This window comes from Coturnix japonica, chromosome 2 (genome assembly GCF_001577835.2).
Source record: "Coturnix japonica isolate 7356 chromosome 2, Coturnix japonica 2.1, whole genome shotgun sequence".
NCBI lineage: Eukaryota > Metazoa > Chordata > Aves > Galliformes > Phasianidae > Coturnix > Coturnix japonica.
The window spans coordinates 70,823,352-70,841,462 of record NC_029517.1 but is presented as its reverse complement, the minus strand read 5'-3'; the positions used below and the strand labels follow the sequence as shown (position 1 = coordinate 70,841,462).

At 39.8% G+C, this 18,111-nt stretch overlaps 2 protein-coding genes across 3 annotated transcripts in view; one reads left to right on the top strand and one right to left on the bottom strand.

The window, feature by feature from the left end:
• Positions 1-334: 334 nt before the first annotated feature.
• On the bottom strand, positions 335-8,987 carry ALDH5A1 (aldehyde dehydrogenase 5 family member A1). Its single transcript, XM_015854768.1, is given in 11 exon segments — positions 335-3,130; positions 3,273-3,331; positions 3,817-3,986; positions 5,188-5,346; positions 6,099-6,242; positions 6,828-6,971; positions 7,252-7,368; positions 7,537-7,707; positions 8,374-8,457; positions 8,581-8,894; positions 8,897-8,987. Coding segments are annotated over 11 exon segments (1,644 nt in total). The 5' UTR covers positions 8,973-8,987; the 3' UTR covers positions 335-2,924.
• A 1,938-nt stretch (positions 8,988-10,925) lies between these two features.
• The window catches only part of GPLD1 (glycosylphosphatidylinositol specific phospholipase D1), a 21,940-nt gene continuing 14,754 nt past the window's right edge, over positions 10,926-18,111 (top strand). Inside the window, exons 1-8 of one of the 2 annotated variants that reach the window (XM_015854764.2) lie at positions 10,926-11,124; positions 13,046-13,101; positions 13,761-13,839; positions 14,496-14,593; positions 15,743-15,853; positions 16,125-16,173; positions 16,659-16,713; positions 17,694-17,801. In XM_015854764.2, the coding sequence (XP_015710250.1) occupies positions 11,028-11,124; positions 13,046-13,101; positions 13,761-13,839; positions 14,496-14,593; positions 15,743-15,853; positions 16,125-16,173; positions 16,659-16,713; positions 17,694-17,801 (653 nt within the window). In that variant the 5' untranslated portion in view covers positions 10,926-11,027. Of the gene's footprint in view, positions 11,125-12,232; positions 12,339-13,045; positions 13,102-13,760; positions 13,840-14,495; positions 14,594-15,742; positions 15,854-16,124; positions 16,174-16,658; positions 16,714-17,693; positions 17,802-18,111 lie in introns of those variants that run through there. The other variant, XM_015854765.2, reaches the window with a different exon arrangement.

The window sequence follows — 18,111 nt, the reverse complement described above, 5'->3', positions numbered from 1 at the left end:
ATCGCATCCTGAAAGCAGGAAATTGCATTCTGGTCCACAAAGCCCATCTCTTGTGGTAAAATGTTTGATTCAGCAAAAAACATTTGCATATGGAATAACTTGTGGCATAACAAATAGGTCAAAGTGATTTCACCTACTTGACTTATATTCAAGGCATTGTAATTGGATAGTTAACCTTGCACCTACAGAATACATGCACAGAGAAATATCTTTCTTTCCAGTGCTAAGCCTGGCACAACAAAATATCTGTGGAAATCTGAGGGACGGAACTTACTTTTGCTGCTGCCAGCTTGTGAGTTCGACAGTGAATTTTGTAATAAAGCACAGAATCCAATGCTTTCACATAAGTTATTTATTAATTGAAAATGTTCTTCCATCACGGTTTTAAATCCAGAAATCTCTGAACATCACAAACATAAATGTGAGGATTCAAGTACATCTTTTGTTAAAGAATCACAGCTTTTGCTATGAAAACAACGTTAAGATTATTCTGTGCTTATTTAATGACACAAAGATACCATGTTGGAATCCAACCACACTCCAATCTATCTGGACAAAGTTATTTTTCAACTTCATTGTACAACTTAATTATGGTTTGTGCTCATTATCAAATACAAAAAAAACACACTACAAAAAAGTAAACATTTACTCATTAACTGTAACAGTGCTATTCTTAGAAATGACATGAAATGATTTTAAATTCACCAAGGCATCAGATCGCTAATTTAGCAATGAAGAGAGCAGCAGGCTAAACAATTATTTCTCTAACTGCAGTGTCCCAAGAAGTACATCTACATTCAAGACTGCACCGTAATACAGCGATAAATTAAATGAGTTTAACTTTTATGTGATAGTGCAAGCATATTGTAAGTCTGTGCAATTGATGTGGCAGATATTCCAACCTGTGTGCGATGTCTGTGAGTGCGCCTTCATTACTGTACTGCTGGTACCCAGGCACTGGGTTACTGCTTTTTTTCTGCTGGGCTACATTGTGCAAGGAGTAAAAACATAACAGCAGCCAGAGCTGCCAGAAGGCTCCCTGTTCCACAAGGTCTTGTTCCCCAAATTCAGGCAGCTTGTGCACTCAGTAAAGCTGAGCACTCAGAAGCTGTCTAGACCAAGAAATTTTCTTGCCATTTATGTGGGTAGGATTAAGTTATCTCTCTTTGTTCTTCAGAGAAAGCAAATGTGCTACAACTGATAAGAGTATCCAGTCATTATCACTGTAAATGCACATTCTTGGTGCTTTGAAAATTAATAACAATGTGCACTTGTCTTTTACTTGTCCTTCGGCTGGCAGGATGTACACACACACACTCTACAGGCACCTGTTCTCAGGTGTTATACAAATGCAACCATTAAAAAAAATTTAGAAATAAGAAGTAACAGTTAACGCTACCTTACACGCAACTGTTAAAACCAAAAACCCTGTGATACTTAGCTCTGCTTTTTTTTTAAGCTAGTTTGTTACCTGGTACCTTTCTGCCTAATTGCATCAAGTTTCTTAAAATAGCCCATTTCTTACATTCATTAGTGTATAAATACAGATATATGAAGGAGAGATGTGCTACCTGCCTTTATTTGTAATAATTAACGGGTATAACCCCACCTAATAAGTTAACCAGAGGAAACAAAGTTTCTTCTCCTTAGCCTCTACAGCACTAATCTATTTGCCAAATTAATATTGCTTCTTTTTAAAGAAAGGGTTTCCTCCATTTTCCATTGAAATGTTTTGTCAATGAAAGTAGTGGAATTATGGCTAAAAGTCTTGCCTACAATTATTTTTATTTCCAATCGTTATTAGACTGCAAGTTACCTAAGATAAAAAATGTGTATACCTTTCTTAATAATGGATATTTGCTTTGTGTGAACATAAATCCAAGGCAGATTCATCCAAGGCAGATTCCAAAGGAAATGAACCGCCTGCTCATGTTCTTGGGAGGTGCTGAGGAAAACTATAGACACTGAGCAACACTGACATCAGTGACCTTCCTTCTACCAAAGGACAGTTACATTCTTTTCACAGAAGAGTTTGTACATGTTCTCATGTCAGCATTTGGGATTCCTTCATATAGGCTTTTCAGTGTCCCCCTAAAAGTTCTGTAGCTTAGTTCTGCAGCTATGCATCCCATCTTCCTCCTGCTCCTTACTGAGCCAGCAACTCTTTGTCCTGCACTGCCATCCTCTCTGAACAACTGAGACTCGCATACATACCAAACAAGAGCCGTACCTGACCCCAAACTTGCAAGCAGTTAGGCACAAACTACAGCTCTTTGCTCAGAAGCCCAAAGGATGAACAGGTGACAGCTCTGCAGCCAGTATTACTTGCAAGTGCAAGTGCACTTGCAAAGCTGTTCATTCACCTGCATGGATTCCTAGTTGTAGCCAAGCACTTACTTATCTTTCATAAGCATCAGATTATCCCACAGTTTTTTTTTAAAAAAAAGACATGCCAGAAAGTTACAGAACTGCATTAGAAAGTGTCAGTGTTTACACAAAAGTTTAAAGGCAGTCTGCCATAACCAACACTTCTCCCATCCTACACGCATTCAGATAGAGGCAGCAGAAAAAGGTGGTCTGTTTTCCCCTTGACACAGATTATGATCTATTTTCATGATGCTGAAATTTCCAAGTCCCCCCACTAATGAGGGTGACCTAAGGATAATAAGTGTGCCTTCTTCCTTACTCCCTTTTTAGAGGTAATGGTCACCATGATCACATTGCTGAAAAACAATGTATTCATATGGTATGAACACATAAAAACATGTGGCACGTAATGTTGTCAATATGTCTTACATACAGGACAGGGTTGCTTATTTTTAGAGAAAGTAAAAGTTGTATTAATTACATATTTCTTGTTCAAAAAGCTCTTAAAACTACAGCACTCTTTTCCAAGATGCTGGGATTGTGCTTTCAGAAGATTCCTACAAGCCTCCAAAGCAGACGTACTTTATTTCTAAGTATTCATCAATGCCGTACTTGGAACCTTCTCGCCCTATGCCAGACTGCTTTATTCCACCAAAAGGGCTCTCAACTGAGGAGACAATGCCTTCATTTACACCAACCATTCCGACTTCCAGCTGCTCTGCAACTCTCCAGATCTGTGCTGGATCTTGGGAGTAGAAATACCCTGCCACACAAACACAGACATGCAAAATGAAAATAAAGTCAGGAGGAACAATAGCAGAAGACTGATACTTACTGATACAATGCTTGTTACTTCATTAGCACTGAAGCTTACAGAAAGTGTATGAGAGATAAGAGAAGCATACCTGCTAAACCTACATCAGCTGCATTTGCTATAGCAATTGCTTCTGCTTCAGTGTCAAATCTGTCAATACAAGGAGAAAAAAAAAGATAAAAATGAGGCAAATGAGGCCTGCCACTGATCTACCATTTTGCTGACTTACTGCCAAGAAGCAGCTTTATCAAGAATAAGCCAGTACACAGGTTTTTTGTCTGCTTCATAAGGAATTTTCAAAATTAATTTAATTTTAAATTCAAAGCAATGGAGAAGTTTCTACCACTTACTTCAATTAAAACTACAATTAAGTAGTTAGGATTGTTTTATCTGCCCTAGATGCCAGTAGTTAAACATCTACATAGCCATACAGGCACTCTCAGCTACGACAGATGGCTGCAGGTTCTTCTGTCCAATCACTGTGGACAAAGGCAGAGAAGAAAAACTCAGGGCTATCAAGTCACATAACAAATTGCCCTCCAAAAGCTTCTGGCAGTCAGTCAGTCAAATCTTATTTATTCAAAACAGTATCTCATTATTTCTTATTGCTGTGTTTTAATCTCCAAGAATCTTACTTGATAACTGGTGCTAAAGGGCCAAAGGTCTCCTCTTGAGTGCAAAGCATTTTTGTCGTAACATTGCTCAGTAATGTTGGTTCGAAGAAATTCCTCCCCAGGCTGTGCCGTTTCCCTCCAATCACAACGGATGCTCCTTGTGAAACTGCATCGTTAATGTGCCTCTCTACCTAAGGTTTACAAAACAGAAATCTCAAAGCTAGCATTTAAAAGTGAACATCTATGAATTTTTCACTGAAGGAATAATAGTCTCCAGAATTAAAAAGATTTTGAAGAGACGTTTATATTTCACAAACTATTTGCAAAGTTACTCAATCTTTCGAGTTTAATTATGAGTATATTCCCCATCTAACAGGCATTCAACTTTTGTATGGAAGGAGAACATCTAATGGGAGAAAAGGACTGAATGGTACACCTGATATTCATGATCGGGCACTGTGAAAACAGAAACTATCATATATAAAGAGATTTAAAGAAAAACGGGCAACAGAAGGAAGTTCTCAAGGCTGGACTGGCAAAGACATTTTCTACCTGTATCTACAGTTCATCTAAAGACACGAAAGTAACAAGAAAACCAAAGAAGTCTCAACCTAGAATATACTCCCTTGAAATGATAGAAGGGCAGTTATGTGATTATACAGTGCTGGCACACTTGTGTGTACGGCCTTTGATATACACAATACTTCAGTGGTACACAAAGGGAAGGAATTCAATTACATCTGTACACTTGAAAGAAATTCAAGTATTATTGTCTCCCAGCTGATTCTGAGTATTTTCAGAATTTGTAAGAATAATTCATAATCTTTAACCTCAGAAAGGATGAAATATTACAGAAAATGTGACTTTCTACAATTTAAAAATAAAATTCCTGGAGTCACAAGTAATTCAAAATAGAAGACCTGAACTATGCATGTCAGATAGCAAATGATTACAGCATCCAGGGCTCTGCTACCTTTAACCTCAGTGTTACTTTGCTTATTTTCTGCCAAAGGCAAAGTAACGTCTTACCAAAGTAAGTTCTCAATCACAGTGCTCAATCCACAGTGACTGTGGAATCACCACATCATTCTCACGTCATACCCAATTTCAGTAGATGTCCTTGAGAACAGCTGAGAAATAATTAGGAAGATTTATTTTCTCATGAAGGAGAAACCTCTTTCTTCTTTAAAAATGGAAATAAGAGAGTGGTACATTAACTGGTCACGTCTCAATACACACACAAGCTTGGAGGAGATAGCAAACTTCCAGCCACACTTAATATTCTCTATCAAAGAAGCATTACAAAGTTAAACAGAATTCAAAGTTACTTTACGGACCATAAAAAGGAATTTAAGGTGTCAAAAAATCAATTTGTATATATATTCTTCATACCTTCTCCACTGCTTTTTCATTAATTAACGGCCCTTGGGTAGTTTTTGCATCAAATCCACTTCCAACACGCAGTTCGCTCTCTATGGCTTTAGCAAACTTTTCTACAAATCTGTCATGGATTCCCTTTTGCACCAGGAAACGGTTTGAGCAAACACACGTCTGAAAGCAAACACGAAAAGGAAAAGCAAACAGTGGCTTACGCTGTATTTCATTCTGAATTCATTCTGCCCTTCATGCCACAATGACAGGATACTACAGTGATCTGTGCTCTGCCTATTATCCAGCATCCTAAGCTTTTACCTAATTTTACCACTTCTTTTGCCATCCTACTCACTTAATACAACTCCAACAAGCTGTAAACAACCATGTAAAATACTCCATATTGTTACATTTAAGTTGCTAATGCTGGGAAAAGGCTTTGTGGTTTCAGTGGATACTGGTACATGGATCAAGCAGGGTTCAGAAGCTGCAAGAAGTATTACAGTCTAATTACACACACCAGAGAATGCTGAATTGAGCAAAAGAATTTCAGTTCACACTTGGTGCTGTGGAGTCTTATTTTTCCCCTTATTTTTCTCCTTCCTCCTCCTCCTCACTCCTTCATTAACTGGAGTTTTCCTTCCTCCTGGAGTTTGTTTGCTTTCAGCTGCCTACTAACACACCCATATATGCTAACCCCTATGCTCTGATTGAATCCTACTTTAATTACTACAGCCTCTCAAAAGTAACAGCTATCTTCTATATATATAGTGAAGTACAATCTTACACTGTTGTTATTCAAAGTTGCTGCATGATAGCTGGCATAAGTGTCCACAGCCATGTGTGGCCCCAACATCTTTCTCTCCACAGTGAGATGTTCTGTTTACAGCTCTCCTGATCCCAAAAAACGAGGACAAAATAATTACTCTTACCTGACCTGAGTTTCTATACTTAGAAGCAAGGGCTCCTGCAACAGCACGGTCCACATCAGCACTGTCAAACACTATAAAAGGAGCATGCCCTCCAAGCTCCATGGAAACTCGCTTCACAGTGCCAGCTGCGTGTTTCAGCAGTATCTGAGGAAACACAGAAATTTCTACTTCTATTAGATGCAAACTGAGGAACCACAAAGCTTACAGATGGAAGGCACTGAGAAACTTAACTCAGGCAGGGAGTTAATCTGCATCTTCTGTGTTACACTACACCATCTGTTTTCTCCCACCACAAATACAAGGAACAATTTCCTTCATTAAAGTCTTTAGAGATTACACTCTGCTGAAAAAATAACAAAGGAAAGTATTTCCATCACATTTGGGTCAGGCTGACATTATACGCTGACACTGTCACTTCTTTGCTTGCTCATTTCTTTTTTTGCAACAAAAAACTTGACAACTCACAGCAGTTTTCTAATATGCGCCAGAACTTGGTATTAAGATTTGCTTTAGGTATTATCCAGAAGCTGCACACAGGCATCCTTATGTGAAGTACTGACACTGAAGTAATTAGGCAGAACCTCAACAGGTCTACACTTATTTGTACAATCTCTGTACAATACAGTAGCCAGTAAAGAAGAAGGCTCTATATGAAAGCACACATTTCCCCCTACCTTTCTGGTATAACCACAGTTATAATCTTCAAGGATATTCTGTGCACTTATGTACCTTTCCTGTTGCAGTGGAGCCCGTAAAAGATATTTTGGCTACCAATGGATCAGTGCACAGAACTTCCCCTACAGCTGGTGCCTGCTGTCTTGAACAAGGAACAACATTATAAACTCCTGCTGGAATTCCAGCCTGGTTTGCAAGCTGTAACAAAGGAAAGAGAAATTACAGTATCAGTGCAATATGTATGAGGAATAGACATTTAATGTTTACTGTATTAAAGAAATTGGTTTGAAGTCAGAAGAGAAGCTCAGGGCACACACCACAACTCACAGATCCCATAATATAAATTAAACTTCTGTATCAATTCAGCCAATTTGTCTTAATGTATGAAATTGGCTCAAGTTATCCACAAATCCCATTTGTAAGTTCTAATTTATAGCTTCAGTCCATCACTAACCTACAGCTTAGCGTAAAAGCTCACCTCTCCAAGAGCTAATGCTGATAAAGGTGTGTCCTCTGCAGGTTTCACCACTACTGTACAGCCAGCTGCCAAAGCTGCACCAACCTTCCGGGTAATCATAGCACTGGGGAAATTCCACTAGGATGAGAGAAAAGAACTATCAAAGAAATGCTTCTGATCAATGAAGAAAGTACAGGGTAGAAATGAAACTTTACAGAGGTGTTTCCTGAGGCAAGAGGAGCCATTAGGCCCCATGCTGTAAGCTACACTGATTTCATACCATTTCAAACACTCAGCTGTACTTACTGGGGTTATAATTGCTGCCACTCCTACCGGCTGTTTCAGCACCAGGATTCTTCTGTCTTTTGCAGATGCTGGAATGACATCACCATAAACTCGGCGAGCTTCTTCTGCAAACCACTCCAGAAACGAGGCAGAATATAGGACTTCCCCTTCTGCTTCTTTCAGAGGTTTTCCCTTTGGTTACATCAAATTGAAAATACATTGTCAGTGGCGGTATGAAGCAATACAAAGAAAATGACAATTTCAGAATTATTTTCACAGTGCTTTATAATCCTATATTACATACATTACTGTCTCCAGAAAGGACTTCGTATTATTTCACCAGCAATCACTATGAAGTTTCAACACACAGTCATCCTACACTCACACTTTGATTGTGAGATGGAAAAGCAGATGTAGCCTGTGTTTATTCACAAACTCCGCAGTTAGCTGCTACTGCCATTCTGAAGCAGATACAAATGGAGGCAAAACATTTACAGGCTCCTGTCAGGGACCACTGTATTTGGATGCATTACTCTGCAGACCTTCAGACCTGGCCTTTTAGACTGACAGCCATTAGCTGTTGGAACACAGCAGAAAAGCTGCTGTGGTATCTTCCACAATGGCTTTACTCAAAAGGACACCACCTGTCTGTGACAGGTGACAGACACCCTGACTGGTCCGCAATATAAACTCAATTACATTAAGTGGGCACAACTGGGAGTTGTTTCAGTTTTAACATTAGCATACATTATGGCTCTAAGAAAAAGAGACGTTTCCACAGCGAGCTGTGATCTGGACAGACCTGGAGCTTAGAGGTGCTCACTTCAAGGGCGGCACTCCACCTGCCGCTATACTCACGTTTTCCGCCGTAATGATCGTAGCCAGATCTTTTTTCCTTTCAATCATCAGCTCGTACCATCTGCGAATAAGCTTGCTCCTCTCCTACAAGGACAGAAGCCTGCCGTCATTCTCACACACAGGACGGCTCCCACCTCCCGCTCCGTCTCTCCCCGCTCAGCCCGGCCGCCCTGCGCCCCGCCGGCGCCATCTTCCGCCGCCGCTCACCTTGGCAGGGAGGCGGCCCCATGTTGCTCCGGCTTCGTGCGCGGCCCGCACGGCCGCCCTCGCCTCGGCTTCTCCGCAGTCGGCCACCCGGCCCAGCTCGTCGCCGCTGGCCGGGTCCCGCACAGGGAACGCGGCCGGCGTCTCTACCCAGCGGCCGCCCACCAACGCGCCGCGGCGCACCAAGGCGGCGGGCAGAGCCCAGCTGCTGCGTCGCGCCGCCGCCGGCCCCGGAGGCGGAGACGGCAGGAGGATGAGGCGGCGGGCAGCAGCCACCCGCCGCCGCAGAAGGCTCGCCATGGCCGAGCGCCGGATAACGCCTGCGGGACCCGTGCCGAGCCTACCCGCACCGCCCCGGAGGAGGAGCTGCGGAGGGGCCGGGTCAGAAGCCGCATCTTGCCGGGGAACGGCTCGGTAGTGAGAGTGCGTGGGTGTGCGACCCTCTCTAGGGCCTGGCTACCTGCGATACATCGTGACTTCTGTCCTTCGGGAGAGGAGACTTTGAATCATTAAGGTTGGAAAGGACATAATAATGGTCATCTCGTTCAACCGTCAGCCCATCACTCATGCCCTTCACATCCTTCATTGCCGCATCTACCCTCTTCTTGAAAGCTTCCAGGGATAGCAGTTCCACCACCTCCCTGGGCAGCCTGTTCCAATACCTCACCGCTGTTATGTGAAGAGTCCAACCTGAACCTCACCTGGTGCAATTTAAGGCTGTTACCTCTCCTGGTTACCTGGGAGAAGAGGCTGATCCCTACCTCTACAAAACCTCCTGTCAGGTAGTTCTAGAGATCTCCTCTGGCCATTCTCTTCTCCAGACTGCACCTTGTAAGACTTGTGTCCCAGAACCTTCTCCAATTTTGTTGTCCTTTGGACTTACTCCAAAGCCTCGGTGTCTTGTAATGACAGATTAAAAAAAAGTGAACACAGTACTTGAGGTGTGGCCTCACAGAGTACAAAGGGATGACTGCTTCCCTGCTCCTGCTGACTATGCTATTTCTGATATAAGCCAGGATGCTTCTTGGCCACCTGGGCATACTGCTGGCTCCAGTTCAACTGCCTGTCAACTAACACCCACAGATCACTTTCCTCCATGCAGCTTGCCAGCCACTCTGCCTCAAGCCTGTAAGAATGAATGCAGTTGTTGTAACTAATGCTCAAAACCCACCACTTGATCTTGTTAAAGCAGATACAGTTGGCCTCTACACATTGATCCTGCCTGTCCGGATCACTCTGTAGGACCTCCCAATCCTCAAGCAGATCAACACTTCCTACCAACTTGGTGTCATCTGCAAACTTATTGAGGGTGCATTCAATCCCCTTGTCCAGATCATCAATAAATGTATTAAACAGAACAGGCCCTAATACCAACCCCTTGTGAGCACCACTATTGATGAGTTACCAGCAGGATTTAACTCCATTCATGGCCACTCTCTGATCCCAGCCATCCAGCCAGATTTTTACCTGGTGAAGAGTATACCAGTCCAAGCCATAGGCAACCAGTTTCTTGAGAAGAATACAGTAGAAGACATAGCCAAGGGCTTTACTAAAGCCTAGGTAGATTACTTGAGGTCAGTCACTTGATTGCAGGAAGCTGCCATCCCTCTACTTTCACATAAAGATGGCAGTAAACATCCAAAGGGTTATTTACAGGAAAAACTTACCCATATGGAAGCCTTCAGTCTGCTGAGAACCACTCAGGCAATCCCCACCAAGGAGCAATCTCCAAGAGATGCTGCCTTAGTGGTGGTCAGCCCTTAAATGAGGTCTAGAGGAGGTAGAGTCAATCTCCACCCCTTCTGGGAGCACAGCTAAATTACTCTCACCTGTGCTCACACAGCCGACCCAATACTTGCCTCAGCTGATTAATCAGAGGTTCAGGCTGTGATTACCAATTTCCTATGCACTCTCTGGATTACAAGACCTAGATGTACTTGTGTAATGAGTGGAAAGCTCTAAACTTTTTGCCTGGCTGAATCCCATGAGTTTGTATTACACGGGCATGAGTTTGTATTATGTTCTGGAACTGGTGTGGTCCTATTAATACTGCTTCGGCAACTGGCTTACTTTTTTCTCTTTTGGGGAGGATTGAGGGAAATTTTGTGGTTCTGTAAGTCAGGTGTGCAGTGAGGTGGGTATCTTCTGGGAGGTTGCCCTTCTCCTTTGTGCTATGGGTTAAAAGAAACCTCTGCTCTCGTGCAGTATTGGCAATTACACTGCCAAAACCCCAGAGAGAGAGAGGGAGGAACACCTATAAATCATTAATTTAGAAAAATATATTGAATTTGAGGTGAAGTTATAAATGGCACTGCAAATACCAAAATAATTAGCTTGCTGTGTCAGCAGTAGGTCTGAAAGGCAAAACGAGTGCCATAACCCACATTTCAAAGGTCACTGCTACTGCTGCAGGCTTCTGAAAACACAGTCTGAGCAAGCGTCACAGCATCATGGCTGGTCTGAAGAGCTGGTCTGTTTTGATGATTATACTGTACCATTTCTGTCCAAAATGTATTCCAAGTGGAATTTCAACGCATGTTGAAATAGGTAAGGCATATTCAGAATGAATTTTCACGTGTTTTGAATTGTTTGGGAAGAAAAGTAAACTCAGATGGCTAAAAAGCAAAGGGAGGGAATGAGGTGAAAGTAATGAGCATTCCACTTTGTTTCCTTTAAGTAATAATAATTAGTAACAACAGTAATAATACATGGATTGGTTGAGTTGTTCATTTTTTGTCATTTGAACCTTAACTGTGCTGTTTTTGTCACTAGACAGCTTGAAGCAGCTTGGTTGTATATTTTTCTGTTTTCTGAAACACGGGCATTATGTAACTGAAATCTTTGTGCCTGTGAGCCTGACATAAGTGCCTCTAGCTTGAAGAAAGAAAATAAATAGTCCTCTTTGTTTAAATTAACGTATTTTTGTACAGAAGTATAAACTAGAGAACTATAGAAATCACTTTTGGTAGCTCTGTTTTCAAATAACAGTGTATTTATTTTGCCATAGCTGCATATTGTATTTGTGTCTGTGAGTTAACGTAATGAAAACCTGGATCTCTGTCTTTTCCTGGGAGGCCTGTAATGTATGTTTGTAGAGAATCAAGGGGAAAGCATCAAAAGAAGAAAATGTTTCTGGCTTGAATTTCCTTTTTTGCATGTGTGATAATGAAATTCTGACCTCTGTAGTAATTCTTGAGAGAACACTTGAGAGAAAACCTGTGTTTACATGTTTTAAAGATCTTGGTTGTCTGACAATAATGTGTACTCTTAGCTATCAGGTCAGTATTTACAAAAGACTTTGACCATCTTGTCTGGGCTCAGTTCTGACATTGCTAAAATCTATGCTTCTATTAATGTGCAAATAGAAGTTCTGTTACAACAAGATACTGGAAGTTATTTCCAAATCCAAACATGGAGTATTCCAGGCAAAGAAATTCAGCAGAAAAGAGCCCTTCTGCTTCAAATCTCAAACTGAAGTCTATCCTGGACACATTCCCACGAGGGCTTTAAATGGTGAAAAGTTCTTCCTGTTCAAAACGTGGATCTCATTTGGAGTGCTGAGCAGTGCGGCGCTGTGCCCTACTTGCTGTGTTTTTGGACACAGGCTGAGTGGGCAGGCGCTGCCTTTGGTGGAGACTCGACAGAGCTATGGGGCTCTGTCTGCAGACCCGTGGTCAGGGTGAACCTGTGTAAGGAGTAAGGGAAGACAGGGACAGTATCATGAATGAATAGTAAAACTGGTGTGTGGGAAGGGAAAGAAGGTAATGTATGTATGTAGTTTTAACTGGTTAATTTTAGAGGCAGTGCTGGGTATTTTTAGGAAAGTGCTAGTAGACTGTCCCTGGGAAATTGATTAGAATGAGATTTTATTCAAAGAAAGTGATAATTTTGATTCATTCTTTTGTTATACTTGCTGAATGATCAGTTTGGCAGTAAGTTCGGCGCTGCCTTTTCAGTGAATAAATAGAGTTATTTACTTTGCTGACTTCAATTTATGTTGTTTTTCATACTTGTTAGAAATCAATTAAACTGTTTAGTATTCTTGTTTATTCCTGAGGAAACAAACTTAAACGTGGTTCATATCTGTCCTTTGCAGTTAGAATTTTATGGTACCTATTCTGTACATTCTGGCTGTGGTCAGTATCAATACTCAATTCTGCATATAGTTTTCCTTTTTCCTTGTTATTAGGCACTGTTATCTCTGTCAGCTTGTGAGCTGAAGTGAGAGAGTGACTGATAAGACCTCTATGCCTGGATGTGCCGCATAAACAGCATTTCTGCATTAGATCCCTAGATAAGAAGAGAGGTCTATTCATGTATACAGAATTTGTTGAGAAATAATACTTCATATGCCTGTGCTACTTGGCTTAGTTATGATAATGGAGTACAATCTATTTTTGATAATGTGTCTAACAACCATTGGATGGGTTATAAGATCTGTAAAATACTTCCATATTTTGATTTTCAGCACATAGAGCTCTGGAATTTTTCACCAAACGTGAAGGGAATGTTGATTATAGACAGGTAGGAAGCATATTACTTCTCAATTTTGTACCTTTCCTCTGAGTCTTCTGTTTTCTTACCATTCTTTATTACGTGTTCTCAGTAATATGTGTGTAATTATTGTGCCTGGACTGGTTTTTTTTTTCCCTTTTTTGTTAAACAATTTAGCAGACCACTTTAAATACATAGTTTTCGTAAACGCATATGCATAAACAAAATGTATTTGTTTTGTGTTAAAAACATTTTTAATATCATTTATGACAATCTAAAGAACACCATTTTCCATCAGGTGATCTCTCATGAAAGTAGGAGAACATTCAAAGAAAGTATTGACATAGTCTGCTTTATACAACCAAGATGTGATTCAGAGGACAGTAGTCAGCAGCCCAGGCTTTGAGTGTAGACAAGAGGAGGAGGGCACCTTCTGAAGGTGACTTCACCAATACCTAAGTTATATCATATTTGTCCCTTCCTTAATGACCTTTCACATTATAGTGTATACTGATCAGTTTAATTTCACTTACAGGGTCTGGAATGGTGGGAGGGAAGATGATGGCACCGAAATAATGTCGTATGTTGCTGGCAGTATTTATCTTTGATAGGTTTTTAAGAGTGTTACATATTACACAGTCTGTGTAATAGCATCCTGATTTCTTTTCCAACTCCTATCCTTTTCTCAGTTGTTGCTAAACCACCAAGATGCATTTCAGGCTGGGAGCGTTTATCCTGATGCCTTTTATCCTCCAATCTGCAAACGTGGTAAGGAAAAATTTTTGAGTCCAGTATTGTAACAGCTGTGTTGTCATGTGAAAACAGCAGAATTTAATAGGGCTGAATGTACGTATGCTGGAAGAAATCAAATATGGGCAAAAAAAACCTTCCTTGATGTAAGGGTGCTGTTTGACTGAAATACGTTAGATTACAGAGTAATGATCTGGGGAGAAATTGAGAGGATTATAAGATCATTTTTTCTAAGTCTTGATATCTGCAAAGGGACAGCTGATGATAGCCCTCTTTAGCCCTGTGGTATTGAGTTGGCTGCTAAGCCCATCATCTTTTCTGCTATGCAGTTTGGTGCCTCTATTTACTCGGCAGCTTCCCTCTCTCCTCTCCACTTGGAAGGCAGTATTTCTTTGTATTATACATACAGAGAAAAGGAGCAGGCACAAAATTTTCAGATGTATCACACACAGTCATGTAAGGTAAATCTAGAATCTCTTTTGTCCTTATAAATCATACAAAAAAAAAGAGCTAATTTGGCTCTTGCTATATAAACAGATTGCAAAATATATCACCTGTGCAATATGGAATTGAGCAAAGATCTGTTTATTTTCAAGGAGAAAACCATTGTTATTATTATTATTATTATTTTAAAACAAATATTAATAAATACTGATATAATTCTGTTGCAATAGGGATATACCATGATGTGTCTGAAGATACTCACTGGTCACCATTTCTTAATGCAAGTATTCACTACATCAGAAGAAATTATCCTCAGCCTTGGGAAGAGGTAAGAAAAGTTCTTTAACTTTTGAATAGACTTTCTCCTGTTCTATGTGACTGCACTTGTTGCAGCCTTCTTCAGCTTCCCATGGTTTTGCAGCTTTATCCTTTGAGAAATGTAAATTTGTGTATATATATATATATATATGTATATATATGTATATATATGTGTGTGTGTGTGTATATATATGCATATATATATATATATATATATATAATGTTTTAAAATTAAAACCAGCCCTGGTTTAAAATTCACACTTGGACTTAGTCCTGATTTGCTCTTTTTTATACTATGTGAGCTACATAAAAGGAGAGGAAGAACAGATTGTTAAAAGTGAGAATGATTTTAAAGGTCATACTGCTTTCTTTTCCTTGTTGGAGTATTTGCCATTCTCTCACTGCACAACAGAACTGTACAACCAGAGCCGCACCTGAGAGAATTCACTATCTAAAAATACAAAAAAATCTGCCTGCTTTTTGACTGGCCCTTTGTGATACTAAAATGTGAACTGCTAACCTCCAGGAACAATAAATTCATCCAAAAATTGTGACTTGACTACAGGTCTTTTTAAAGGCCTCTGGAACTAACAGGGATTTGATATAGAGCATTGTTTTTTTTGGGTTTTTGTTTTTTTGGTTTTTTGTTTTTTTTTTCTGAAGAAGTGAAATGAAATTTCTGTTGCTCATAAGTTTATTCTGGGTAACTTTTCTGTTTGTAGGAATAAAATTAGTAACTTCTTCCCTGGGCCTTAGTCAAGTGCTTTTATAATGAATAGCATTTGCACAGGAGCATCTTTCTCTCCTCTGTGTGTATTTGGACAGTATTTCAAGTGGCAGAGGAATTTCGCTCCTTGGGAGTGGAAGAGTTTATCCCAAGTCCCAAAACACATATCTGACTGGAAGCATAGGGACTGTGTTCTGACATCAGCCATTTACCTCTATGACCTTGAATTGCATGAAGTGCATGAGGGATTGTCAAGATATAAAAGCAATTGTCCAGTATCAAGGAATGAGTGCTCACTGTTTTGTTGTGCTAAATTCTTGGACTGCAATAGATTATCCATTGCATTGTTGTAATGCAATGTAAAATGTTCACCTCTTCTTAAAGACAGGAATAAATCATTTATGATACTGCATGTGTATTGTTATTGTGTAGGCTACGGAGAAGCTGGTGGCTTTCCTGTTTGGAATTGCCTCGCATATGGTGGCAGATGTTAGCTGGCACAGCCTGGGCATTGACCAAGGATTTTTAAAAGCCATGGGAGAAGTAAGTTTGGATTATTCTTTTAACATGACTGGGACTGCTGATATTGATAGTTCAGCTCCAGAGACTGGTACAGAGAGAAGACAAAAGCTGTACTACTGATTCAGGAAAATTTTGAGAGAGAAATAATGTCACAAACTCTGTACAAATTAAAAAACGTAAGTCAGGTTTGGGACCTGCAAGCTTCAGAGCTGCTTGGATGGTTTCATTCTGCTCTTGTGCTTATATGGAAGGATAAGTAACATGGTCAGAAAGTTGTTTTTTCTTCCTCCAGGTTGATTTTCATGGTTCGTATTCAGAAGCTCACAGTGTTGGAGATTTTGGTAATATTTCTGTTTACTGAACATAGATCCTTCTTGTTGGAATATACCCAGTCCACTTGAAAAAGCACTACTGGTGATTCTGCTCTTACCCTGTGTGATGGAAGCCATAAATCTCTCCCTGTAACTTGCAAGATCCTGCTATCCCTGTCTGCATGTTTTGTGTTTCAGGAGATGCAATAGGGCATATAGATATTTAAAGCCAAAACACAGGCTGAAGTATGCTAAAGGTTAAATTGAGTCACCACTTGGGTTTTAAATTTGACACCATTTTTGCTACTGTCTGGACGTACAAAATGTGCAGTATACTTTCAGGTGAACCTTTTGTGTATTTTAAATGACAAAGAGTTATACTCTTGGGTGCCATATAAAAATATACAGCATAGCCATAGATAGATCCATTCACGCTTATCCTTGACAGATATTTATGCGTTTGGTTTGTTGGGTTTTGTGTTTTGTTTGTTTGCCTTTTATTGCCCCATCTACAGGAGGAGATGTACTAAGTCAGTTTGAGCTGGACTTCAGTTATCTGACACCAAATTGGTAAGAGAATGACCTTCAGCAGCAGTTAACTTCTTTAATGATTATTTTAGTTTATTCTGTATTTTTCTTTCAAGACCTTTGCTACTGGAATATTCCTCATATGCATATTTAATGTTCTCTGACATTAAAAACTGGAAAGACAGAAAAAAAGTGTTTTAGACGTTGCAATACAACAATAAAGATTTATTTTTTAACTCTGATGGAAATTATAAGTAATTATAGATAACAAAACATGTTTGCTGGAATATCCTACCAATCGTTTAAATATCCTGCAGTTTATGTCTCACTTAGATTTCCATTTTAATTTTAGGGCACTGGGGACGTTTATGGATATGGATACTGAGGAATTCAGACAGGTTTTAAAAGCATTAAGAGAAGCAGCAGTTTTAAATAGGCATGCTTTATTTCTTGCAGTTTTAAAATGAAATGAAAGACCTAGATGCCCATTTTCTGCTGATGTGGTAGGTCATTTGAGTCTTATTTACATGAAAGATGGTTCCTCTAGGTATAGAAGAAGGCCAATTATCTCCTCAACTTCATCAGTTCTGATATATCTCTGAGAAATGTTGAGACAGAAAAAAAATGAGCAATGTCTATTTGGATAGGAATAGAGTTGAATTGGAATAGGTTTGGCAACACTGGAGGTTTGAAAGTTATGTGATCACCACAACAGGAAACCAGTAAAGGAAGGGTGGAAACTAACCAGTCATTGCCAGTCAGGCTACTGATTGCTGGTTCTACAATGTTTCTACAGGTTTCTTTCTTTGAACTCAAACAGCAGGAATGTCTGTGCAGAAAGCAACTGTAGATGCAGACCTGGTCTTCCTGACGTTTGTGAATCTTGATAACCTTACAGAGTATTTTGAAATATAGAATATACTGAAGCAGTCTATCATTATTTTGTTATTACAGAAGCTGAATTATCTTTTACCAGGTGATGTGGAAAAGCTTTTGTTACAATACCTCTGTCTTGTTCTTAGGTATGTACCTGTCAAAGACCTAGCCTCTATCTATAAGGAATTTTATGGAAGAGAGATCATAACTGAAGACACAATTACCGACTGTACTTACCTGCTGTTTCTTGAACTGTAAGTTGGATAGCTTTGTGTAGTTTTTCCTTAGTGAAACATATATAGGGAAAAGATTATAACCTTGTTTGAAATGCTAGCTCAGGATATTATGCTTTCAGGCCAGGAATACAAAATCATATATATAATCACTATATATATATATATATATATATTTTTTTTTTTTCCTAAGGCTAAAATACAAATTTGCGCTGCTTAAATGACTGTTTTGTTATTACACCATAGCTTCTGTGTCTAAGCAATTAAAAGGATTTATGCATTTAACATATTTAGGCCTGTTTACTTGAGAACAGCCAAGTCTTCAAGTATT